Source organism: Chrysochloris asiatica, unplaced genomic scaffold (assembly GCF_000296735.1).
Source record: "Chrysochloris asiatica unplaced genomic scaffold, ChrAsi1.0 scaffold00010, whole genome shotgun sequence".
Classification (NCBI taxonomy): Eukaryota; Metazoa; Chordata; class Mammalia; order Afrosoricida; family Chrysochloridae; genus Chrysochloris; species Chrysochloris asiatica.
In genome coordinates, this window is record NW_006408528.1 from 22002192 (window position 1) to 22028498 (window position 26307).

General features: G+C 37.9%; 1 protein-coding gene across 1 annotated transcript in view; it reads left to right on the forward strand.

The window, feature by feature from the left end:
• Nucleotides 1–26307, forward strand: part of KIAA1324L (KIAA1324-like ortholog) — a 215538-nt gene that overhangs the window by 117223 nt on the left and 72008 nt on the right. The window contains exons 5-10 of the mRNA XM_006834333.1: nt 3103–3189; nt 5072–5177; nt 11257–11409; nt 12027–12115; nt 21484–21664; nt 23081–23209. Of these exons, the coding sequence (XP_006834396.1) occupies nt 3103–3189; nt 5072–5177; nt 11257–11409; nt 12027–12115; nt 21484–21664; nt 23081–23209 (745 nt within the window). The remainder of the gene's footprint in view (nt 1–3102; nt 3190–5071; nt 5178–11256; nt 11410–12026; nt 12116–21483; nt 21665–23080; nt 23210–26307) is intronic.

The window sequence follows — 26307 nt, forward strand, 5'->3', positions numbered from 1 at the left end:
CTTTGGTATGGGTTGCATCTCAATGTCAGGAAAACAAAAATCCTCACCACTGGACCAATAAACAACATTCTTATCAACAGAGAAAAGATTGAAGTTGTCAAGGACTTCATTCTTCTTGGATCAACTATCAACACTCGCGGAAGCAGCAGTCAAGAGATTAGATGATGTATTGCATTGGGCAAATCTGCTGCACAGGAACTTTTTAAAGTGTTGAAGAGCAGAGATGTCAGCTTGAGGACTAAGGTGTGCCTGACCCAAGCCATGATATTTTCAATAACCTCATATGGATGCAAAAGCTGGACAGTGAATAAGGAAGATCGTAGAAGAATTGATGCCTTTGAGTTGTGGTGTTGGAGGAGAATACTGAAAGTGCCATGGACTGCCAAAAGAACCAATAGATCTGTTTTAGAAGGAGTGCAGCCAGAGTGCTCCTTGGAGGCTAGGATGGCTAAGCTTTGTCTCTCATACTTTGGACATATTGTCAGGAAGGAACAATCTCTGGAGAAGGATGTTATGCTGGGTAAGGTGGAGGATCAGAGAAAAAGAGGAAGACCCTCAATGAGATGGATCAGCCAGGTGGCATCATTGATGGACTCAAGTGTGGCAGTGGTAGTGAGGTTGGCCCCGGATCGGACATTGTTTCGTTCTGCTGTGCCTGGAGTCACTATGAGTTGGTTCCGACTCGATGGCACCTGACAACAACAACAAACCCTGTACAGGGTCGCTATGAGTCGGAACCGACTCCACGCACATAACAACAACAACATAAGCCCTTTGAGATCTAATCTCTGTAAATAAAAGTACTCTTACGGTATACTGTCAGTGCTTCCTTTCAGTAATGATTTTGTTCTTCTACTGTACAAGTTTATGTGGCTCTATTTTTCCCCTTTTGCTGATGTTTCAGTTTTAATAAGTTGCTATTTATTGACTCGGGGTCATTACTTCACAGTTGCCATGAAGATGATTAATGTAAAAGAAATGATGCGAGACTATGAAAGAAGCTTGTTGTGCTTTGAGAATTATATGGATGTTATATCATTGAAATCAATAAAATATTTAATTTTAGAGCTAAATAGAACCTTCATTTGATTCCACCTTTTTTTAAAATGATGAAAGCGAAACGAAGAGAGAATATGGAATAAGGTTGTATCTTAATAAGGTTGTATCTTTACTGTTGCTTTCAAGTCTGTTCTGACTCATAGCCACCCTGTTTCTGAGAAACAGCTGATGGGTTTGAACCATCAACCTTATGGTTAGCAGTCTAGTGCTGATCCTACAGCTTCACACAAGGACTCTGTATCTTTACTAGTTGCATTTAAAATGAGCAACAGACCTTAAAATGGCAGTAGGATGTGCCATAATTCACAATGTATGTTTTCAGTTGAAAACAACAACAACAACCAACCAAACTAGCTTTATCCAAATAATGACCATCAATGGGATACTAAAGTCCATTGCTGTTGTTAAGTGCCATTGATTCTGACTCATAGTGACCCTGTATCGGATTTCCATGGAACAGCTGGTGGGTTTGAACTGCCAACCTTGTGGTTCACAGTCCAGTTCTAATCTTACAGTGCCACATCAGGTGTGCATTAAGGTCCATATTTGCCCTCAAATGTTATAACACTTATACATGTATTAAGATGGTCAGTGTGCATATTGTATAAATATGACCCTTAAGTACATTTAAAGGAAATATCCTTATTAGCTTTTATCCTCTGGAGTTTGGGTGGTAAAAGCTTCTATTTTTAAGTTAATAAGTCTTTAGGAAATATCTTTTATCAAGAGCATTTTTATGTTGTTTATAAATTGGCCAGGAGGGTGAGTGCAGAGACAAAATGATTTAGACAAGAAATAACCATTTTGGTTATAGTGTAGGGATAGAGATCTCTTTTTAACTGTATTTTGTTGCTGACAATTGTGATATACCAAAAAGATGGGCTAGCATTTTAATGTCTGTTATTCTTAATAAACCTAGAAAAGTCACAGAGCCCTGGTGGCACAGTAGTTCAGCGCTCAACTGCTAACAGAAAGGTCAGAGGTTTGAACACCCTGCTGTTCTGAGCAAGAATGGTCTGCTAGTCTGCTTCCATAAAGATTATGGCCTTAGGAACACTAATGTTGTTAAGGGCCATCAAATTGGTCCAATGGCGACCCGTATAGGGTTTCCAAGGAGCACCTGGGAAGTTTGAACCACTGACTTTATGATTCAAACCTACCTTGTGGTCTAGTGCTTATTCTGTAGCACCACACCAGGACTCCCTGCCTTGGGACACTGTGGAGCAGTTCTATTCTGTCATATAGGGTCTCTATGAGTCGGAATTCACTGGATGCCAGTAGCTTAATCCATAGGCATTTGGGGAGAATTGCATGGAAAACACAAAATAAGTACTAAAGATATTAGCTGTTGTCATCTGAACTGGAGTGGCAAAGGATTATAATTTACTCCAATTAATAACTTGGGCATTTTGACTTTGGCCATAGTCACCTACTTACTCTCTTGGATTAAGTCATGTGGAATTGAAAACAAAGAAGATGTCATTTGTTAACCTAAATTTGCTATAGGATAGGAACTGGACCACAAGTTTGATTTGAAATGTAAGGTCAGTGATTCAAATTTACCAGCTGCTCCTTGGAAACCCTATACAGGGTTGCTAGGATTCAGAAACGACTCTATGGCACTTAACAACAACAAATATTGTAAAACTGAATTTTGATTATTTTTATATTGTTGAGCCTGTTTGGTGAGAACAAGCTGTTAAAACATTTTGATAAGCTGGGTAGATTTTTTGTAATACATTTTTCTCTTTCCCATGTGTTTTCAGTGTAACTGTATATTCTCGCTCTCTCTCTCATTTCCTCACCTTCTTAGTGGGTTGGCCTTTTTGTTACGATAATAAGGATAGTTTACCTAAAACCACTCATATGTTATTGTCACGTAGGCTCTAGAGTTGTTGGTATATATACTTCTTGAGAAATACTCATGGCCATTGCTTAGTATGTATTGAAGGGAATTGTTGCACTCTGCTGTGTGCTGGGTACAGAATGTAATTAAAGCCATCATTCAAGAAGTCTTACAGGGGCCTTTTGTTTGATCTACAGATTCAAAATGATCAGTGCCAGGAGATGGATACCACCACAGAAAAGTGGGTAAAACTCACAGACAACGGAGAATGGGGCTCTCATTCTGTAAGTTTCTTTGTTCTTTTTTCCTTTTGCCCATGAACCACATACTTACCCTTTCCTCTTTCCAAGCCGTCTTAAAAATTTATTTTAAGGAAAAAATATTACAATTATCTATTGGTTTCCATAATTTATAGTTAGGGAAGAAACTTGCCCCCAAGTTTCATGGATTCAGATTCTTTCTAGAGAATTATTTCCTACTTCTTGATTTCTTCATAGGTTCCGTTCTAGTCCCTTTCCCTTCATATCTTGTTTTCTTTTCCCCCTCTCAAAGAAACAGTAACAAGAAATAAGAGTATTCAAAACAGATACACAAAGCCTCTAACTATGTTAGTCTATGTTTGTGCTTGGGACATGTGATGGCATAACTGACTCTTGGCAGTGAAAGGATCTTTGAGTTATTTTCATCCAACTTTCTCTGTATTGTCCCCAACAAATGATTTTCAAGCTTGATTTGTGGGGGATTGTACTGTCTGATACAATACACTGTCTGATACATGACACTCATCCATGTTTGAAGTCTAAACCTGTGCCATATGTATTTGTCATTCATAAATCAAAGTTTAACCTTCTCTGATCACATTGAGTAAAGCAACTACTTATATTCATAGGATGACTCTTTAAATGCTTGATGGCAATTATTAGGTAATGTGATTTCATAAATCTGTTGTTATTTGAGGTACTGTTCATTTGTAATCAAATATAGATTTAAATTCTAGCTTTGACTTATAGAGAAGTTATACTGCTTTAGGCAAGTTACTTAATCTCCTTAAGTTTTATTTTTCATTTGAGAAATGGGGATAATTTTGTAGGATTATTGTGAGGATTAAGTGAGTTGAAAGATGAGAAGGACCTTGTGTAGTATTACCAATGTAGATTTATCTGTTTCAGTTAAGTGACAACCTCTCCTTGCATTTGTGGCTCTAGTTTTGGTGATTAATTGAAGATGCCTTTTCATAATCTTTTTTTTATTTATATACAAGTGGTAAAAAATGGTATTTTTACCACTTGTCATCCATTCACCTAGTCATCTGGGCTATAAAGGTACAGTAACCCTTGGCAACGAACATACGTTCCTTGCTTACACACACTTTGTAATAAGGGAAAAGTACTTAGTACACTGCTTCTGTCAATTTCTAGAAGGTGAAGTAGTTGGATGTGGTTTAATTTTATACAACGTTAGCTTGACTAGCCAGAGTCTGCATAAAAGAATAAAGATGGCAGCTAGAACGCAAGAAATTTTTTAAGTTGCTTTTCTTGTCCTGAATCAATATGGAATTTATCAAAATTTAGTTTGATTTGTAATTGGAAATACACTCCAGTGACAAAGGAGGTAAATATTGGATACAATAGTATCTTTTACATTTTGGAGTTAGAGTTAATATTCATTCTATAAAAACAATGCTATTTTCTCTTGTGTCTTTGTACTGCCATTAATTAAAGGATTTTAAGAAAGGCAAACTCATTCTGTTGCCTTTTTGCTTTTAGAGCTCAAAGATCTACTTATGAATTGTTGCAGCTTATTACATATGTGTGTCGGCTGTGTGACTCTTGCCCTCTAAATGGACTCTCTTGTAAATATAAACCAAAATACTCTATGGTTTGGGAATCAGTTTTTCTTTTTTTTCCTTTGGACTTGAATTTCTTCTATAGTTTTTTTTTTTTTTCCCACTTTGGCAAACCAATTTTTTTTTTTTTTCTAATTAGCAAATATTAACTTCAGCAGGGCCTAGATCTGAATTAACAGCAGACTAAATTTGTAGGTACTAATTAATGGTGTTTCATTGTAATACATTGAAAAAGTATATAAGAGAATAGCTTTTGGCTACGGAAGTACTGGAAGTAGCATAGTTTATCTGATCTGGGTATCTTGTATTTCCCTCCACAGGTAATGCTGAAATCAGGCACAAACATACTGTACTGGAGAACTACAGGCATCCTTATGGGCTCAAAGGCAGTTAAGCCTGTATTGGTAAAAAACATCACAATTGAAGGTATTTACAGCATCCTAGTGTCCTAGTCACCTATCACATCTTACAGTTAATTAAAATACTATTGGACTGTTGATTTGGCTAGTATAAGGATTATTAGGGCAGGGACAGAGGAATTAAGATAGAGACATTAGAATAGTTTGGAGATCCTGGTTTTATTCCAAGCATGATGATTGTTTTTGAAGCCTTGAAATGAATTATTTAATCATTATAAAATAATTATCATGATGACAATTGTAGCTGTCTTTGAATTAAAAAAAATTATGATAATAGGAGCCTATTCATTTTAGAAATGTCTACTGTGCCAGGCAAATACACATAGACATACATATATATGGAGTCCTGGTATAGCACTGTAACATAAGCACTGGACCGATAAGTGTAAGTTCAGTGGTTCAAACCTACCAGCTGCTCTTCAGAAACACTATACAAGTTGCTATGAATCAGTCACCTCAATAGTACTTAACCATTGTTATTGTCAAGTGCTGCTCAGTTGGTTCCAACCCATAGTGACCCTGTATAGATTTTCCAAGGAGTGGCTGGTGAGCTTGAACTACTGACTTTGTGGTTCAAATCGACTTTGCAGTCTAGCACATTAACCCACAGTGCCATGACGCCTAACAACAGTAGCAACATATATATAATCATACACATACATTTGTTGTTGTTGTTGTTGGATGCCATCTCATAGCGGCCCTATACACAACAGAACATAACACTGCCCTGTCCTGCATCATACACAAACTGTTATGTTTGAGCCCATTGTAGCTCAATCATTAGGGATCCTCCTCATTTTCGCTGATCCTCCACTTGACCAAGCGTGATGTTTTCTAGGGATTGGTCCTTTTTGACCACATGACCAAAGTACAAGAAATGAAGTCTTGTCATCCTAACTTCTAAGACACATTCTGGATGTACTTCTTCTAAGACAGATTTCTTGGTTCTTCTGGAACTCCATAGTACTTTTAATATTCTTTGCCAACACCAAAATTCAAATGCAGTGATTCTTCTGTGGTCTGCCTTCTCATTATCCAACTTTCACATGCATATGAATCAACTGAAATACCATGACTTGGGTCAGGCACACTTTAGTTATCAAACTGACATATTTGCTCTTTAACACTTTAAAGAGCTCTTTTGCAGCAGGTTTCCCTAATGCAATACGTCATTTAATTTCTTGACTACTGTTTCCATGAGTGTTGATTGTGGATCTAAGTAAAATGAAGTCACTGACCACTTCATTCTTTTCTCCATTTATCATGATGGAGATTAATTACTGGTCCAGTTATGAGGATTTTTGTTATCTTTACACTGAGGTGAAATCCATAGTCTGATAACCAAGTCTTTGATCTTTGTTAGTAAGTGCTTCAAGACCTCTTCGCTTTCAGCAAGCATATTGCAGATTGTTAATGAGTCTTCCCTCCAATCCTGTTGCCATAATCTTCTTCATAAGTCCTCTTTGAATTATATGCTCAGCATTCAGATTCAATAAGTATGGTGAAATGATATAAGTATGGTGGAAACCTTTCATGATTTTAAACCATTCAATATCCCCTTATTCTGTTCAAACAACTGTTTCTTGCCCTATGTACAAGTTCCTCATGAGCACAGTTAAGTGTTCAGGGTTTCCTATTCTCAACTATGTTATCCATAGTTTTTCTATGATGAAAACAGTCACAAATGCCTTTACATAGTCAATAAAGCAAAATAAGTATCTTTTTGGTACTCTCTGCTTTCAGCCAATTTCCATCTGACATCAGCAATGATGTGCCTTGCTCCACGTCCTCTTCTGAATCTAGCTTGAATTTCTGGCAGTTTCCTGTCTGTGTACTACTGTAACTGTTTTTGAATTTTCTTAAGGAAAATTTTACTTGCATATAATATTAATGTCATTGTTTGATAATTTCCACATTCCATTTGGTCACCTTTCTTTGGAATGGGCACAAATACGGATCTCTTCCAATCAGTTGTCTTTTAAATTTCTTGGCATAGACGAGTGAAGGCCTCCAGCACTGCATCAGGTTTTTGGAACTTTTCAATTTGTTTTCTGTGAATTCCTGAAATCTTGTTTTTTGACAATTTTTTCATTGCAGCTTGGACTTATTCCTTCAGTATCATCAGTTGTTGATTATATGGTACCTCTTGAAATGATTGAACATTGACCAGTTATTCTTGGTACAGTGACTCTGCACAATCCTTCTATCTTCTTTTGATGTTTCCTGTATCATTTAGTATTTTACTCATAGAATCCTTCAGTATTGCAACTTGAAGCTTAAACTTTTTCTTCATTTCAACTTAAGAAATGTTGAATGTTTTTGTGCTTTTGATTTTCTAACTCCAGTCTTTGTACATTTCATTGCAACACTTGTCTTCTTGAGCTGTTCTTTAAAATTTTTTGTTTGGTTTTGCAAAAAAAAAAAAAAAAAGGCACCAATTATTCTTCCTGCAACACTCTCTACTCCACTGACAACTGAGTGTGATAATATTATTAGGGAAGTTAAGAGGTTACAATGAAGGGTCAGAAGATCACAGGGCACGGTTGTTCCTGTCTCACAGCCAAGCCTTGCTCTGCCCAACCAATATTACAAAGTTTTTTAGGATTACTAATAAAGGCCTGTAGGACACACTATTCCACCATAAGACTCAGCCACCTGAAGACACTTGCTTCTAGCTCTGTGGGTTAGCAAACCTAGCTCTCCCACTTAAGTGGTTGGACGCACCTTACTTTATAAGCAAACTCATTCAGTTTTACTTGCTCCATGGGCTGGGAGGCCCACCACTTTGTCTTGTTACCTAGCTCTTGGGTTTACAGCTGCTGCGGCGGCGGCTCTGCTGCTGTCACAGTTTTCTGTTCCTGGGTTAAGGAGGTTCAATGTGCACTTGGGTCCAAAGGATGCACATCGCTTCTGAATCTTCTTTGATAGTAGTGAGATCCCCTATTTTTGCTTTTGTGGTGGCTCATTTTATACACGTTAGAGTTCAGGTTTTTATAATCACAGTTAACTCTTGTTAACCATTCACAAATGAATCATATAATCCTGTCAGCATATCCTCCCATCTTCTCTTATCTAGACCTATCAAGGCAAAATGCTGTTTGGTGGGAGTTTACAAACAGTATGGCTAGAAGAGACACCGAATAATTCACTCCACTACAAACTCTTTTACTTCTTCATTTCTTTCCATTGCTTTAGCTTCTCTGCTTTCAAGAGCAAGTTTCAGTCTCTTCTGACATCCATTTTGTTCTTTTCTTTCTTTCCTGTCTTTTTAATGGCTTTTCGCTTTCTTCATTTATTATGTTCTTGGTCTTCAATCTTTAGTGTCAAATGTATCACATCTATTCTTCAGATGGTTTCTAAATTCAGGTAGGATATACTTAAGGTCATATTTTGGCTCTCATGGACTTGTTCAATTTTCTTCAGTTTCAGCTTGAACTTTGCATATGAGCAATTGATGGTCTGTTTCACAATCTACCCCTGGCCTTGTTTTGGCTCATGGTACTGAGTTTTTTCATCTCTTCCCACAAATGTAGCCAATTTGATTTCTGTGTATTCCACTTGGTGAGTTTCAAGTGTAAAGTTGCCATTTATGTTGTTGAAAGCATCTGCAATGAATATGTCATTGATCTTGCCAGATTTTATCATGTGAACTCAAGCATCATTTCTATTACCAAGGTCATATTTTATAACTATCAGTCCTTCTTCTTTGTTTCCAGCTTTCACATTCCAATCATCAGTAATTATCAGTGCATCTTGATTGCGCATTTGATCAATTTTCACACTGAAGAAGTTGGTAGACTTATTCAATTTCATCATCATTGGCTTTAGTGGTTGGTGCATAACTTTTGAACATTTTTATCCTATCACAACTATTATCACATATGTCATCTTAAAACAGACAGCATTGCATTTCAAGATAGATGTTGAACCACTCTTTTTGATGTTGGCATAATAAACTATATGATTGTCTGATTCAAAATGGCCAATACTAGTCCATTTCAGCTCACTGATGCCTAGGATATTAATCTTTATTCCATTTCATTTTTGATGACTTCTAGTTTTCCTAGATTCCTATTTCATACATTCCACATTTCGATTATTGGTCGATGTTTGCAGCTATTTCTTCTCATTTTCATCTTTACCCCATCTGCAAATGAAGGCCCTGAAAGTGTTACTCCATCCACATCATTAAAGTCAACTCTACTTTGAGGATGCAGGTCTTCCCTAGTCTTATACTGAGTGCGTTCCAACCTGAGGGGCTAATCTTCCAGTACTGTATCAGGCAAGGTTCTGCAGTTATTCATAAGGTTTTCAGGGGCTAAACAGTCAGAAATGGTCTGCTTCTCCGTCTTCCTAGTCTGCTTAGCCTTGAAGCTCAGTTGAAACATGTCACTATGGGTTATCCTGCTCGTATTTAAATACCTCTGGCATAACTTCCAGCATCACAGCAACACACAAACCACCACAGCGTGACAGACTGACAGATGAGTGGTGGAACAATATATACACACATACATACGTATATGTCTCTACTATAGCTATGGTGGTGTTGTTAGATGATGCTCATAAAAACCTCACGTGACAGACTGGAACTGCCCTATTGGGTTTTCTAGGCTGTAATATTTAAGGGAGCACATTGCCTGGTCTTTCTTCCATGGAGCTGCTGGATGAGTTTGAACTACCAACCTTTTGGTTAGCAGCTACTACTTAGCTGTTGTGTCACCATGTTGTAGTTGGTTTCATCAAGTTGATTTTTGATTCATAATAATCCCCTGTGCCGGAATAGAACTTCCCCCATAGGGTTTTCTAGGCTGTAATCTTTATGGGAGTAAATCACCAGGTGTTTTTTCCACAGAGCGACTGAGTGGGTTTGTTAACACTTGAGAGCATAACAATTGTACCACAAGGGCTACTTGTGCCGCCATATTAACCTGTCTCCAGGTAAATGTTGCCCTTTTCATCTTGAATGATTGACCATTCCATGGTGAGCATACCTCACAAATGTTGCCCCCACTATAGACCTATCTACTGCTTGGTTGCAAATTGGGCCATGAGGGTGAGCTCATTTCAGACTTTTAGGGTGGCCGAAAGCCATAGTCTCTGGTTCCTCCAGTCTCTTCTGACCAGTAAGCCCAGTCTTTTTTATATAATTTTGATTTTTGTTCCTCATTGGTTTCCACTCTCTTTGGAACCTTCTAATGGGATCCTTTTCAGAGTAGCTGATAGTGACAGCCGGGCACCATCTAGTTCTTCTGGTTTTAGAATCATAAAGATTTATGTTCACATGTTCCACTAGTTCATTGGACTAATTGATTCCAAGCATCTTCAATTTTCATCCCTTTGCTTTCTTCTGCTCATGGAGAGACCAATAACTAACTGCACCTTAGATGGCTGCTCATGATTTTAAGATCCCAGACACTATTCGCCAAAGCAGGATGTAGAGCATTGTTGTTGTGGTCTATTATGCCGGTTGACCATGGTGTCCCCTGAGAGTCTGGTTCTGAGACCAGCAGGCTCAATTAGGACTACTTTTAATTAAAGCAGTGCTTCTTGTTACTGACGTTCGCTTTTTATTTTAATTGTTCCAAGTGTGCTTGTTCCCGTGACATTAACTCATTAGTTAGAGGGACCTCTGCTGGCAGAGGCCATAATTAAAAACCAGAAGACAAGTCAAGACTGTTAGGTATTTTGTGACTTGATGAGTGGGAGAGAAACAATAATGGGTTTCCACAAAAATAGGAGAACAAGCTTTTAATATTTGAGGGGAATGTCAAATTTATTGTATTTCTAGTTAGTGGAATCGTCTTGTAAGGCTCAAAGCCTTTAGCTTATATATTTGCTATAAATTATTAAATCTCAATCTTTTAAGTGTTTGCTCCACTTAAAGTGCTTTATTTAGTATTCATGCCAGTACCTTGTGAATGGTTTAATACTCTGTCATTGTTTAATTAACAAATGAGATCTTATGTTAGTCCTGATCTATTGTGCTGTTAGCTTCTCTACTTCTAGATAGAAGCGGCAAGTAGGTGTGGATGTCCTTATTAATGCTGAGCCTTCCCTCCCATTCTCTGCTTTCTTTCTCACAGGAGTGGCATACACATCAGAATGCTTCCCATGCAAGCCAGGCACATTCAGCAACAAACCAGGTTCGTTCAACTGCCAAGTGTGTCCCAGAAATACCTATTCTGAGAAGGGAGCCAAAGAATGCCTCAAGTGTAAAGAGGATTCCCATTTTTCAGGTAAGATGGTACTTTATCAGTTTACACAGATTCTTCCTTAATTTGTGATTGTAGACTGTACATTTGTGTGATGGAAGTTCACACATAAAGTGGGATAGAGCAATGGATATGAGCAGACAGAAAAATGCTAAAGTGAATCAGGAGTAAATGAGTAAACTTTATGACTTTCTTTACCTCCTCCTGTATTACTTTCCCCATTGTTTATGATTTTTTCTATCCCACATCCCACAGGTGACTGGTATGAATATGTTTATATTAATCCAAAAAAAAGAAAGAAAAGAAAAGAAAAACATTTGTATTCTACTTTTAGGTGATTAGCTGGCATTAGATATGCTTCAGAACTTTTAAACTTGTTCTCAATTTCTAATATTCAGTGTTAGTGGGAGAAATCTAATGTCTTCTTAGAGAAACTGAATTGCATCATGTGCAGCATGAAAACATTGATTATCCTAGGGAAATAAGCATGTAAGTTCTTATTTTCCTGAGGCCTAGAAGTTCTACCTACTTTATTTCTGGTAAGATTATTTTCTCTTTTTCAGTTGTCTGCTTGTCTTTTTTGGCCTTTTCTCAGATTCACAAGCATTTTACCATTTCTGGAATGTATTTTTATGTTACAGAGGAAGGATCCAGTGAGTGCATGAAACGCCCTCCCTGTACCGCAAAAGACTATTTCCAGATCCATACTCCATGTGATGATGAAGGAAAGGTACATATAGTTAGTGCTCAGTCACCTTCATCCCAAATTTACTTAACCCTCCTCTCAACTTTGATTAAACTCAAATTTATTCATGGAAGATTAAATTAATCGATTAGAGCACATTTGCAAGGTGTAGTACAGAGAGACTGAAGTGTTTAGGTTCCGCAACCTGACTGTGTCTTTCTGCTACGTATTAGTGCAAGTTACTTGATGTATCCAAGCTTCAGGGTTTTCATCTGCAAAATGGAAATAATCAGTATGCACTGGACTGCAGGGTTGGTTTGAACGCAAGGTCGTGAGTTTCAACTCACCAGCTGCTCCTTGGAAATGCTATACAGAGTTGCTATGAGTCAGAACCAACTCGACAGCACTTAACAACAACTTCTAACGTACTGCAGTGAGAATATATGAAATACTCACTGGAAAGTTCCTAACACAGTGCCCGACACATAGTGAGTACTTGATACATTACTGCTGTTTAGCAGTTAGACTTTTTCAGAAGTGATAACATTAGTGGAGTCCTCACGGGTGCTGTAGGGTAAGCATTGTATTGCTAACTGAAAGGTCAGCAGTGCAGACCCCCCAGTTGCTCCTCAGAAATCCTATACAGTGTTGCTGTGGTTTGGAACCGACTTGATGATGCTTAACAAGACAAATAATATCAGGAGGAGCACAGTCTTAAAATGTGTATGATGACTCACAGGATAGAAATACCCTGCAACTTCCCTTTACTTATTTGATTACTCAGTAGGCTTTGTCAATAAAATCAGGTAGCCATAGGCTAATTTGGTTATGGCAGATTACTGTGCAATTGCTTTTAGGAAATGCTAAGTAATTACCATATAAATGGTGCTTATTCAGGAGAGAAATGCTCAAATATACTCTATAGTCTTTACAGTTGACCTGCCATTGTCTTTATTCAAGAATCAGCGTGTACCAGCTTCTGTCTGTAAGGAGAGAACGCTATGAAGATGACTGCTGTGCAGGGTTACCATGTGTAGGGTTACATCCTTTGAAATAATTTTTTTTTCTTTTTTTACATATTTACTGTGAATCGAGTGAAAGTTTACAGGGCAGATTATCAATTTAATTGCTGTTTAAATTACTATTTCTGTTTTAAAAAATCTGTGTAGAGAATTGCTGCTAAAGATAGTTTAAAAAAGAATATTTAAAAAAAAAATTAATTTCTTATAAAGCCACCTTATTGAAAAATAAGACAAAAGTGAATTGAGTTTATTTTATATTGTTGTTTTTGCTAAGTTTCATAGAGTCGGTTCCTACTCATAGCGACCCTATATAGGGTTTCCAAGGAGTGGCCGGTGGGTTTGAACTGCCAACCTTGCGATTCAAACTGACTTTACGGTTGAGTGCTTATCCTATCACACTACACCAGGACTCCTTATTTTATATAATGGTTGTTTATTCAGCATTATTGATGCTTAAATGAATGTGATATAATCTAGTGAACAATCTTGACCTTTAGTATATTGAAAATATCCCCATATTTTTATTACTTGTCAATTTTTATTATATGTCAATGAGTAGTTGACCGATGTGACACAATCTAGTCAACATAAACCAAAAGGAAGTGAGTCCATCTGATGCACACAGTACATGCATATGCACGTACAGTCTCATATGCACACACATGCACACACAGACATGCTGTGTAAACATACACATTACGTTTTCTTCTTGAGGCTGAGTAAATTCTGAGCATGTTCTTGGTATTGAACACAATGAATGACAGTGACTGTTTACAAAGTGATTTACAATCTATTTTAAGATACTTGTTTCTAATTTCAGAAGTAAATGAAGTGCTGAGCAATGGAAAGTTAATGAAATAATATATATAGTTCAAAATCAAGTTGTCAGCAAGGTGGTTTCTGGAAGCTCTAAGGCTCCACTTCCCTTTTTAGCTTCTGGTGACTGCCTACAATCCTTGGTGGCCCATGCTTTGTAATCGCGTAACTCCAACCTCTGCCTCTGTCTTCATGTGATCTTCTCTCCTCCTGTCTTCTCCTGCTGCCTTTCTGTTTTCTTACAAGGACAAATAGCATTGGCTTTAGGACCCACCCTAAATTCAGGGTGATTTCATTTCAAGATCTTTAACTTATTTACATCTGCAAAGATCCTTTTCCAAGTAAGGTCATATTCACAATACTGGGGTTAGGACTTCAACACCTATTTTTTTTAAGAGAATGCCATTCAACTCACTACAGATAATTAGTTTTCAGTTAAATTGTTCATAAAGAACAGCCAGTTTCTTACTTGATTATCCATCTACAAAGACTGCCTTATAGCAACAGATGTCAACATTGCAAAACTTGTGAAGATAGAGCCTTTCGGGAGTCAGTAACTTACAGAAAAGGCTTAGAGTCTCGTTTATTTGGGCACTAAGGAGCTCTGGTAGCGTAGTGGTTACGAATTGGGCTGCGAACCTCAAGGTCAGCAGTTCGAAACTACCAGCTGTTCCATGGGAGAAAGATGAGGCTTTCTGCTCCTGTAAAGATTTACAGCCTCAGAAACCCTGTACAGGGTCGCTATGAGTTGGAATTGACTCCATGGCGCATAACAACAACAACAGGACAAAACAAGAGTAGCTTGTGTTTTGTTTTTTTATCTTAGGGTATCTAGTGGCCTTATTTTCTTTCCTGATTTTGGGATGTGATACACATGTTTTCTTAGTGGTGACAGAGCAGGGTGTCAGGTTTTTTCTATGTTGGGGATAATTATAATGCTCTGGACCAACTTTAATTAAAAAATATTTTACAAAAATTGGATAAGGAAGATTGGCTTGTTCATATGAGAAATAGAATATCAGGACTTTAATTTGCAAATGACAGAAATTTAACTGACAGCAATATAACAAAATGCAATATTGGGATGGGGTTTGTTAACTTTTATAATTAGTAAGTTAATATAGATCGAATAATTTCATCTAGACTTTTCTCTTGCTCTTTCTTGTTAATATTTTTGGCTCAATTTGATTTCCTTCTCAGATAGACTCTTTTCTTATGATGCTCCTGTGGCCACTGTATCCAAACCACTGTCTTCCTAACAGCTTTTGATCCTAGGAGGGCGGGCCAGTTTCAGAAATGATTTTGATTGGTCCTGCTTGAATCTGAGCCCATCTCACACCAGCCATTTAATCTGTGGGATACTCTGGCTCAACAGTTTAGTTTACCAGCCAACCCTTGTGTCTGGGAAGCCGGACCATACGTCTAGCAACACCTAAACAGAAAAAGTCAGTCTCAGTTACTTAAATAAATAGGAATTCTGTGCAGATTAATAGAAAGCATACACTACTAAGTATCATAAATACATCTGTATTTCAAGAGTATCTTGATATATTAGGAATTTTCATGCAGTATTTTCCATACCTCTCTTGATATTGGCATGGTAATCATTGAACAGTGTTAGTGTTTTGCTATCACATTATTTGATTATAAATACTTATTTAGATGACCACTTCTTCCACAGGATGCTCAGCTTCTGATAGCCAGCAACTGGTGTTTTGTTTCAGTATTTTTATTTTGTATTTTGAAACTTTTTGCTGTAAATTGAGTGACGGTTTACAAAGCAGACCATCAGTTTTCCATTAAACAAATCATTCACTTCGTTTCATCTCGATGTTCACAGTCTCCTCCAGGCACCAACAGTTATCCCACTTCCTCCCTGTGGTTCCTCTTTCCATTCCATCCTCCTTTCCATTCCTTCTGAACTTTGCCCTGAAGTAAATGTTGCTCATTTAATCTGGAATGGTTGATCATCCCGTGATGTGATGAGCATACCTTATGAGTGCTGCTGTCTCCTACTAGATACCTATCTACGCTTGCCTGAAAATTGAGCCATGAGGGTAAAATCTGTTCCAAACCTGAAGGGTGGTCTAGGACCATAGTCTTGGGTCCCTCCAATTTCTTTCTGACCAATAAACCCAACCTTTTAACACATACTTTTGATGTTTTTTACACATTTTCTCCCACTCTCTCTGGGACCTTCCACTGTGATCCCTTTCAGAGCAAGCAACTATTTTTTAATCATTGAAAATCATAAACAAAAATCCTCTGAACCTATTAGAGTACCTGGCACACTGATGACAGTGAAGTCGTTGTTGAATGGGAGAATTAATAACAGAATGAATGAATGAATACCACATTTGGAATTTTGTGTTCTGTTTTAAGCACAAGGTTTAAAATCTTAAACATTTGAAGAGAAGCTTGTTGTTGTTGTTAAGTACCCTTGAGTTAGTTCTGACTCATAGCAACCCTGTATAGGGTTTCTAAGGAGCAGCTGATGAGCTTGAACTGCCAACCTTGCAGTTCAAATTGACCTTGCAGTCTAGCCCATTAATCTTCAGTGCCACACCAGGAAGAGAAATCTAGAAAAGAAGAAAGAGATCTTTTATAAGGCAAAATTTTGACTAATCAGGAAAACTTACAGAAGGTCAATTCCAGTGTGGTGCAGTCCTAGAAAGCAGGTTTTATCTAATAAAGAACTTCCTACCAAGGTTAGAAGAGTACCTGATAGGGAAGAATATATTAGAAGGGAACCTTCTGAAGATAAAGTATTAGACTATGCAATATCTCCACCTCTGTGAATTCATGATGATTTTAGAAGGGGTTAGTAGTGATTTGGTATCAGTTGTTTTCTGTTGTCTGTGCCCTTAATGATCTTCAGTAGTGCTTAATGTCTGTAGCACAGTATTTCTGAATTATATAGCAGGAGTGAGATGCAGGATCTTACAAAAATATGTATAAAGGAATATGGTTTTTAGATATGCCTTTCTTCCTACATAATTAGCTATGCTAAAAGTTAAGCATACTTGGGGCCTACATATCTTAATTAGGGGAATGGGAATACAACGTAGTATTTCTCAGCAGCTAGATATTTCTGAATTTATGGGAAGTAAAAATTTCCTCATAGTCTTAAAAAAATATATTTCTAACAGCTTTATTGAGATATAATTCTCATTTAAGATGTACAATTCATTTTTTTTTTTTGAAAAAAAAAAAAAAATTTTCACAGGACCATGGAGCCTTACCCACACCTAATTTTAGAACATTTTTGTACCTAAATGCTCTGGGTAGAATTTACAGCATGATGTTAACTCTCTGCAGTGTCTGCAACATAAAAGAAAAAAAGCCTAGACTCCTAGTTATTTGGAAAAAGAATAAGATGGTGTTCCCATAGGGGAACACCTAAAAAACTCAAAGGCTTCTAGAAAGAATCCAAATTGGTGCTGATATGTATATAGGGGGATTGAGAATTTGCCTAGGTCAGGTGTGGATGTTGAGTATGATTTTGATGGTGGGGTCCAATACAACCTGACAACATGGTGGATAGTTCAAGAGACAATTGATGACTGTCCAGTTATAGGGGTAAGGAGGCAAGCAGTAGCCTGCCTGCCTGCCTAGGACCCTTTGAGCCAGAACATCATGGGAAACAAGGCAGTTAGGTTAGAGTGACAGTTGAGAGGTCCTTTTCCAGCACATGTGATTTAGCTCTGATGACCTCAATCAGTCTACAAAGTCATAGTGCATTTGGGCAGGGACATTTGAAGGAATAAAGCAGGTAACATGTACATGTTTAATTTAAAAGTTTGTGAAGAATCTTGTCCTCCCAGTCTAGAATTTTATTTTGATATGAGAAATAGCTTCCAATGGAATCGTCTATACTTTATAAATGAATTTTGTTATTTAATCTACATATAAGCAGGCAGTATAACCTCCATAATCTTAATGATAATCTGGTTAGTTTGGGTCTATTAGCGTTTTGGTTTCATAAAACATTTCATAATTGTATCTCAGGTTGCCAAAGAGTGAATTAATAGTTGGTGTTTCATCTGTGCTGTGAGCCATCTGGCTCTTAGAATCATTAATATTAATTACTCGCTTTCCTTAGTCAGCCAGACTTGAAGGCATCTGTCCCCATTACAAAGAGAGGGGGAGAATCAATCTGCCATGTAGAATAAAACTTTTACTATCAAGCATTTGAAATTTAAACTTTTGAAGTTTCAAAGTGATAGACAGTTTCTAAGTTCTTGAAATTTCTTTTTCTTGGATTGAAAGTCCCCTAGTTTGTTGTTGTTGTTAAGTAACATCGAGTTGGCTCTGACCCATAGTGACCCTATATAGGGTTTCCGAGAAGTGGCTGATGAGCTTGAACTGCTGACCTTGAGGTTCAAACAGACTTTGTAGTCCGCAGCACCAGCTGACTCACTTGTTTTTGAATATTTTATGATTTTTGCCTTCACCAAACTGACTCTTTACTAGCTTTGTATCATTCAGGGGAAGTTGTTTACCAATTCTTATCAGGAATTTCTCCCACTTATAAACTTGAGGGTAATATTGCCTACCTCCTAATGTTCTTGAGAAGATGAGGTGATGTACTGCATTCTTAACATCAGCACTGCCCTTATCCCCATGCGAGACAGTTATTCCCCAGAAAGCAGTAATTCACAGGTTATTCAATGCAATTTTAACTGATAAGAAAAAATAAATCAGTAAATTAGTGACTTGACTTGAATTTGAGATGTTTTGTATTTTGGTAAGCCAGAAATTTTAAAATACAACCCTCCAAACCCAATGTTTCATTTGCTTGTTGTTGTTGTTAACGTGCCATCGAGTCGGTACCGACTCCTAGCGACCCTATGCACAACAGAAAGAAACACTGCCTGGTCCTGGGCCAACCTCACTACTGTTGCCATGCTTGAGCCCATTGATGCTGCCACTTTGCCAATCCATCTTGCGGGGAGGTCTTCCTCTTTTTCTCTGACTCTGCACCTTACTAAACATGATATCCTTCTTCAGCAACTGGTCCCTCCTGACAACATGTCCAAAGTATGAGAGACGAAGTTTGGCCATCCTGGCCTCCAAGGAGCACTCTGACTGAACTTCTTCCAACACAGATCTGTTGGTTCTTTTGGCAGCCCATGCACTTTCAATATTCTCCTCCAGCACCAGAACTCAAAAGCATCAATTCTTCTATGGTCTTCCTTATTCACTGTCCAGCTTTCGCATCCATATGAGGTTATTGAAAATACCATGGCTTGGGTCAGACGCACCTTAGTCCTCAAGCTGACATCTTTGCTCTTCAACATTTTAAAAAGTTCTTGTGTAGCATATTTTACTAATGCTTAGATTATCTGAAATTTTATTTGCTTTTCTCAGGGGAGCTAAGAACCCTTTAAGGATACAGGATCTAATTTATTTGTTCAGCTACTTAGGAAGTCCCAGCAGAAATAGTCATTATTTTACAGATGGTAAGAGAGGCAGATGGGTGAAGTTGCTGGTTCAATTGAACCAACATGATGTAGGTAATAAAATGAATGTGTAAAAGAGCATTTTAAAAGAACAAAAAATGTTACAATTCTATTGAGACACCTACCCTTTAAACCATTTCCTTAAGTATCCTTCTTTAGATAAGGTGAATTTACTCTTCCATGAGAGAATCCCTGAGAATAAAATTGAGTGCCCTAAATGACATATTGCCTGTGATTTTCTATTAGCTTCAAATAGCTACAGAGACTTCCCCTTAAGTTCTCCAGCTTCATTATTAGAGTCCTGTATGATAAGCACTGGATTGCTTACCACAAGGCTAGTGGTTCAAGCCCACAGCTGCTCATTGGAAACCCTATACAGGGTCTCTATAAGTCAGAACCGACTTGATGGCACACAATAACAACAAGCTTGATTATTTAGACTTATTACTTCAGAAATTCTTTTTAAGGGGAAAGAATACTTTCCGCAGATTTTATTTCTAATGAAAGAAACATTTAATCCTTTTAAAACTATTTATTTATAAAGTAGTTGATTTCTTTTTGTCTTTGTGTTTAGAATACGTGTGTGTATGTTTTGCTAAGCGTATTAATTTTGTTTTGAAATGACTAACCCATTTAGAATTTTTAGATTCAAAAAGAAAAAAACCAGTGTTATAGCAGCAACTTCCTATGATTGAGTGAGGGATAGCTATTTTCCTGTAATATGGCTGCATTTGTTGTTGCTGCTATGTGCCATTGAGTCAGTTCCGACTCATAGGATTTCCAGAGAGGGCCTCATGGGTTTGAACCGCTGACCTTGTGGTTAGCACTGCAGTGCTTACCATACAGTGCCACAGTAGGACTCTGAATAGCTGTATACCTTGCTTTAAGTAGTAACATACACATGTGTGAATAGCCTACAAGGATAAGATATGAAGAACTTTATTTCCTAGAAGGCAGTGGCTGATTTTATCCTAATGTTCACAGCACACAGAGCAGGGTTTAAAAGCCTCTGGAGAAAATACTTTAACTATAGCACTTGTAGGTTAGCCTCAGTTTATTGAAAAATAAACTGAGTCCTGGTGTGCTGTGGGCTCACCAGCTGCTCCTTGGAAACCCTATGCAGGATTGCTATGAGTCGGAACTGAATGGATGGTATTTAACAACACACACACACACACATATATTAAGAGAACAATTACAAATATTGATGAAATGTTGTTGTGTACCATGAATTCCAAGTCATAGCGACCCACTAGGAGAGTAGCACTGCCCCATGGGGTTCCCTAGTCTAATCTCTATGGAACACATCACTGTGTGCTTTCTCCCTTGGAACTTCTGGTGGTTTGGAATCACTGGCTTTTGCATCAATGTTGTTCTGAAGTACCGTTGAGTCGGGTATGACCCATAGTGACCATGTATAGGGTCTCCAAGAAGCAGCTAATAAGTTTGAACCACTGACCTTGTAGGTCAAACCAACCTTGTGATCTAGTGCGTTATCCTAGTGTCACACCAGGACACACTATCTCATATATATATGTGTGTGTGTGTGTGTGTGTGTGTGTGTATGTATGTAGTCCTGGTGTGGTGCTGTGGGCTCACCAGCTGCTCCTTGGAAACCCTATGCAGGATCGCTATGAGTCGGAACTGACTGGATGGTATTTAACAACACACACACATATATACAGACATATTTTTTAAAAAAATAAACTTTCTTTTTTGTGATCATGTGTTGTGGGTGGGGAAGGAGAAAATATTAATAGAAGCTTCTAAAACAAAAACACTTGTTTATGGAATAAAGTGAATTAGTAGATCAAATAAGAGTCATAAAAATATATATTCTAAAGAGGTATTTAATGAAATCCTAAGGAATGTGGTATGTATGGGGTAAGGGTCATTGTAGCTTAGGGTAAAAAAAAGAAAAATATGGGAATAAGGGTCATTTTCCTTCAAAAGCTTTCTCTTTCGTCTCTTATTTTGTCAATAATGTTGCAGATCGTCTTCACTTCTATTACCTACTTAGATTGTACATACCTGTCCGTTTAACAATTTTGTTTGTTATTGGAACTTTAATGCAAATCCAGAATGTTATGTGATTTGCATGCTCTTTTTGTAGACACAGATAATGTACAAGTGGATAGAGCCCAAAATCTGCCTGGAGGAGCTCACAGATGCTATTAGATTGCCACCTTCTGGAGAGAAAAGGGATTGTCCACCTTGCAATCCTGGATTTTATAACAATGGCTCGTCTTCTTGCCATCCCTGCCCTCCAGGAATGTTTTCAGATGGGACAAAGGGTAAGCAGTCATTAGAGCCAAGAACTGGACATTTAACAAAATGATCTTGTTGAGATACTTTGACCTTGTCCTAAATTGTTTTTATAGAGGGATTCTTTAAGCTGTATAACTTCTTATACAAGACTGAAGAAGATTTGAGATAAATGATACTAGACTTGTGAGACTGCAGTGGCTTAGTGAACATCCCCTGAGCATCGCTTTTTAATGGCATTTAGTAAAACAGTCTCTTAATAGAATGGCTTTTTATCTAAGGAGACTGATAACAAAATTCAAACATATGAATATGGAGCACTCCTCTTCCAGTGTGTGCATATAAAAGTACATGTATATTTTTGTAAGTGTAAAAACGTTGGAGCCCTGGTTACACAGTTGTTAAATGGAACCCACCAATCACTCCATGTAAGAAAGATGTACCAGTGTGCTCCCGTACAAGATGAATAGCCTTGGAAACCCCGTGTGGGCAGTTCTACTTTGCCCTATGTTGTTGTTTTTATATGCTGTGGAGTCGATTCCGACTCATAGTGACTCTATACAGGGTTTCTGAGGCTGTAAATCTTTGCAGGAGCAGAAAGCCTCATGTTTTTCCTGCGGAACAGCTGGTAGTTTTGAACTTCGGACCCTGAGGTTAGCAGCCCGATTCGTAACTGCTAAGCTACCAGAGCTCCAGTAGAGTCACTATAAATTAAAATGGACTCAATGGCATTGAGTTCAATTTATATATTAAAAAAATTGTTGTTGTTAAGTGTCGTTGAGTCAGTTTGGATTCATAACAACTCTCTATAGGGTTTCCAAGGAGCAGCTGATGAGCTTGAACCGCCAACCTTGTGGTTTAAACTGACTCTTCAGTCTAGTCCTTTATCCTACAGTGCCACACCAGGGAAAAAATAGTTTCTTCTAAATCAGCTTTGGAGTGATGGATCATTGTTTATGCTGCAGTAATAGCAAAAATTATTCATTTTGATCATACTGAAATCAAAATTGTTCCTAAGTAGTTTTTTTTAAAAAGTGTACAGATTGGAGATATTTATTACTTACCAAAGGAGCCCTGGTAGTGTAGTGGGTTATGAGTTGGGCTGCTAACTGCAAGGTCAGCAGTTCGAATCTACTAGCCCCGCCACAGGAGAAAGATGAGGCTTTCTTCTCCACCAAAGGGATATAGCTTCAGAAAATACAGGATTGCTATGAGTAGGAACCTACTTGACAGCACTTAGCAACAACAATATACCATAGCCAGGATTTTCTTTTCCAGATTGCTTTAGAAAAAATTCAATTCCTAAGGGAATTCGTGGTTCAATATCTCTCCTTCCCATGTCCCTCTCTGCTAATTAAAGAAGTTTAGGATTGTATGGTACAGAGCAAAAGGAAATTGTCTAGCTGCAGTTCAATGGTAATTATGTTCCTGCTTATCTTCTGTAGAATGTAGACCATGCCCAGCAGGAACAGAGCCTGCACTTGGATTTGAATATAAATGGTGGAATGTCCTTCCTGGTAACATGAAAACATCTTGCTTCAATGTTGGAAACTCAAAATGTGACGGGATGAATGGTGAGTTCTCATTCAGCCCACTTGGTACATTTTGGCAGCAGAGATGATCACTCTTAGACTCAACCCTCTCATAATCAATGCTTTGAACTACTTGTTCCCGGTTCAAGCATAGCCAAAACCAGAGCAGGTTCAGATTTGTAAAATGTGGGTAAACCGGAATGATAAATTACCTGTTGACACCCTGCTAGAAACTTAATCTCCCTCTTAGTAAACGAAAGCAGCATGTGCATTGCATAGCAACCAAATCTCTGGACTGATAGAGTCGGAAACAATGGTCCCTGCACAAAGATGATGGCCAACAGTTCTGCTTTGAGTTTGTATAGTTCTCCACAGTCCTGGCAAGAATCCAGTCTCCTGTATCAGACTCTTCTGAGTCTCCCATTCCAGGACTCCAACCTGTGATTTTTGCCTATTTAGTTTATTGTTCCAGTATACTCATATTTTACAAATTCAGCTCTGTTCAGATTTTGCTGTTTGAACTGGTTTTAAGCTCTGTTAAAAAAAATCCTGAATACAGGTATGAGGAAACAAATTTGTTTGCTTTTCTGGCAGTCCATAAAGTCCTATTGTGGTACTGCAAGATAGGCACTAGACTGCTAACACAAGAGTGGCAGTTAAAAACCCAACAGTCACACCTTGGAAACCTTATGTAGGATCACTGTGAGTCAGAACTGACTCCACCACACCCACAGCAACATGGTATATTTATCCAGTATTCTTCTCCAGCACCGTAATTCAAAGGCATCAATTCTGTAGTCTTCCTAATTCATGTCTAGCTTTCACAAGCATATGAGAGAGCAAATCACATGACTTTAGTCAGGCGTACCTTAGTCTTAAAAGTTACAGCTTTGCTTTTTAATACTTTTGACAACAGACTTGCCCAATGTAATACCTGTATGATGTCTTGACTGCTGCACCCTGGGTTTGATTGTGTATCCAAGTAAATGAAATCTATGACAAGTTCAATATTCTCGCCATTGAATACAATGTTGCTTATTGATCCACTTATGAGGATTTTTGTTTCCTTTATGTGGACGTATAATCCATACTGAAGGCTGTAGTCTTTGGTCTTCATTAGTAAGTGCTTCACATCTTCTTCACTTTCAGCAGCAAGATTGTGTCATCTGTATATTGCAGGTTAGTAATGAGCCTTCCTCGAATTTTGATGTCATGTTCTTCTTTATATAGTTTAGCTTTTCAGATTATTTGCTCAGCATCAAGATTGAATACATATGGTGAAAGGATACAGCCCTGATGCACACATTTCCTGATTTCAGTATGCAGTATCCCTTGTTCTGTTTGAAGGACTGGCTCTTGGTCTATGCACAGGGTCCATAGGAGTACAATTAAGTGTGGGGGCATTCCCCTTCTCCACATTGGTATAACTCACACAATTGAATGCTTTTTCACAGTCAACATAACACAGGCAAACATTTTTCTAGTATTCTTTGATTTTACCTAAGATCCATCTGACATTTATGAGGATATTCCTTGAAATGTTCTTTTTGACAATGAATGTGATATTTGTCATTCCCTGTATAATAGACCATATGGTTGTCCAGTTAAAAATGGCCAATACCAGACTATTTCAGCTCACTAATGCCTAGAATATATATCTTCAAGGATTCCATTTCTTTTTTGACAACTTCCAATTTTCCTAGAGTCATATTTGGTACATTCCATATTTCCATTGCTAATGGATATCTGTAGATGTTTTAATTTTGCATCATGCCACATCAGCAAATCCCCAAAACTCTGTTGCATCCATATTATTAAGGTCAAGTGTACATTGAGGAAATAGCTCTTTTCCAGTCATATTTTGAGTACTTCCAATCCAAGGAGCTCATCTGTTGGCACTTATAGAAGGCAGTGTTCCATGGCCATTCATAAGGTTTTCACTGGATAACTTTTTTTTCAAGAAATAGATCGCCATGTTCTTTATAGTCTGTCTTAATCTGGAAGCTTCACTGAAACCTGTATACCATGGATAATTCTGCTAGTACTTGAAATACTGGTGTCGTAGCTATCAGCATTACAGCAACACAGAAACCACCAGAGTACAAACTGACAGATGAGTGCTGGTTGCAAAACTTGTGATATATTATGTTATCATTAAAAGTTGGATGAAATATTATGTTATCACTAAGATGGTCTTGGTATGGCACTGCAGGATAAACGTTGAACTACTAGCCACAGGGTTGGCAGTTCAAACCCACCAGCTGCTCCTTGGAAACCCTATACAGGGTCACTGTGAGTTGGAATTAACTTGACAACACTTAACAACAACAGCATATGGAAAATAATTTGGCAATTTATTTTAAGATTTCTTAATGCATCCATCCTTCAGCTCACTAATTTCACTTGAGGGAAAGAAATCATTTAGAGTTATTTATAAGAGTGAATAATAGGAAACCAAACTAATTATTTAACAATGGTGGTATAATTAAATAAAATTATGATTTAGCCGTTGTTGTTACTGGGTGCTTTTGAGTCAGTTCTGAACCATAGTGACCTTCTGTACAACAGAACAAAACACCACCAGGTCTTGCACCATCCTCACAATTTCTGCTGTGCTTGAGCCCACTGCTGCTGCCATTGTTCCATTCCATTTCTTTGGGAATCTTGTTGACCCTCCACTTTACCAAGAATGATATCCTTCTCCATGGACTGGTTCCTCTTGATAATATGTCCAAAATATGAGACACAATGTCTGGCCACCTTAGCTTTTAAGGTGCATTCTGGTTGTACTTCTTCCAACACAGATGTGTTTGTTCTTGTGGAAGTCCATGGTACGTTTAATGGTCTTTTGCCTCAGTCCTTTACAGTCTTCTTTATTCATTGTCAAACTTTCACATGCGTACCATGGCTTGAGTTGGGCACTTTAGTTCTCAAACTAAACATCTATACTCTTGAACACTTTACAGATTTCTTGTGCAGAAGATTTGCCTGATGCAATACGTCATTTGATTTCTTGACTGCCTCCTCCAGGAGTGTTGATGGTTGTTGTTGTTGTTGTCAGGTGCCATCGAGTCGGAACCGACTCATAGCGACTCCATGCACAGCAGAACGAAACAATGTTCGATCCTGGGCCAACCTCA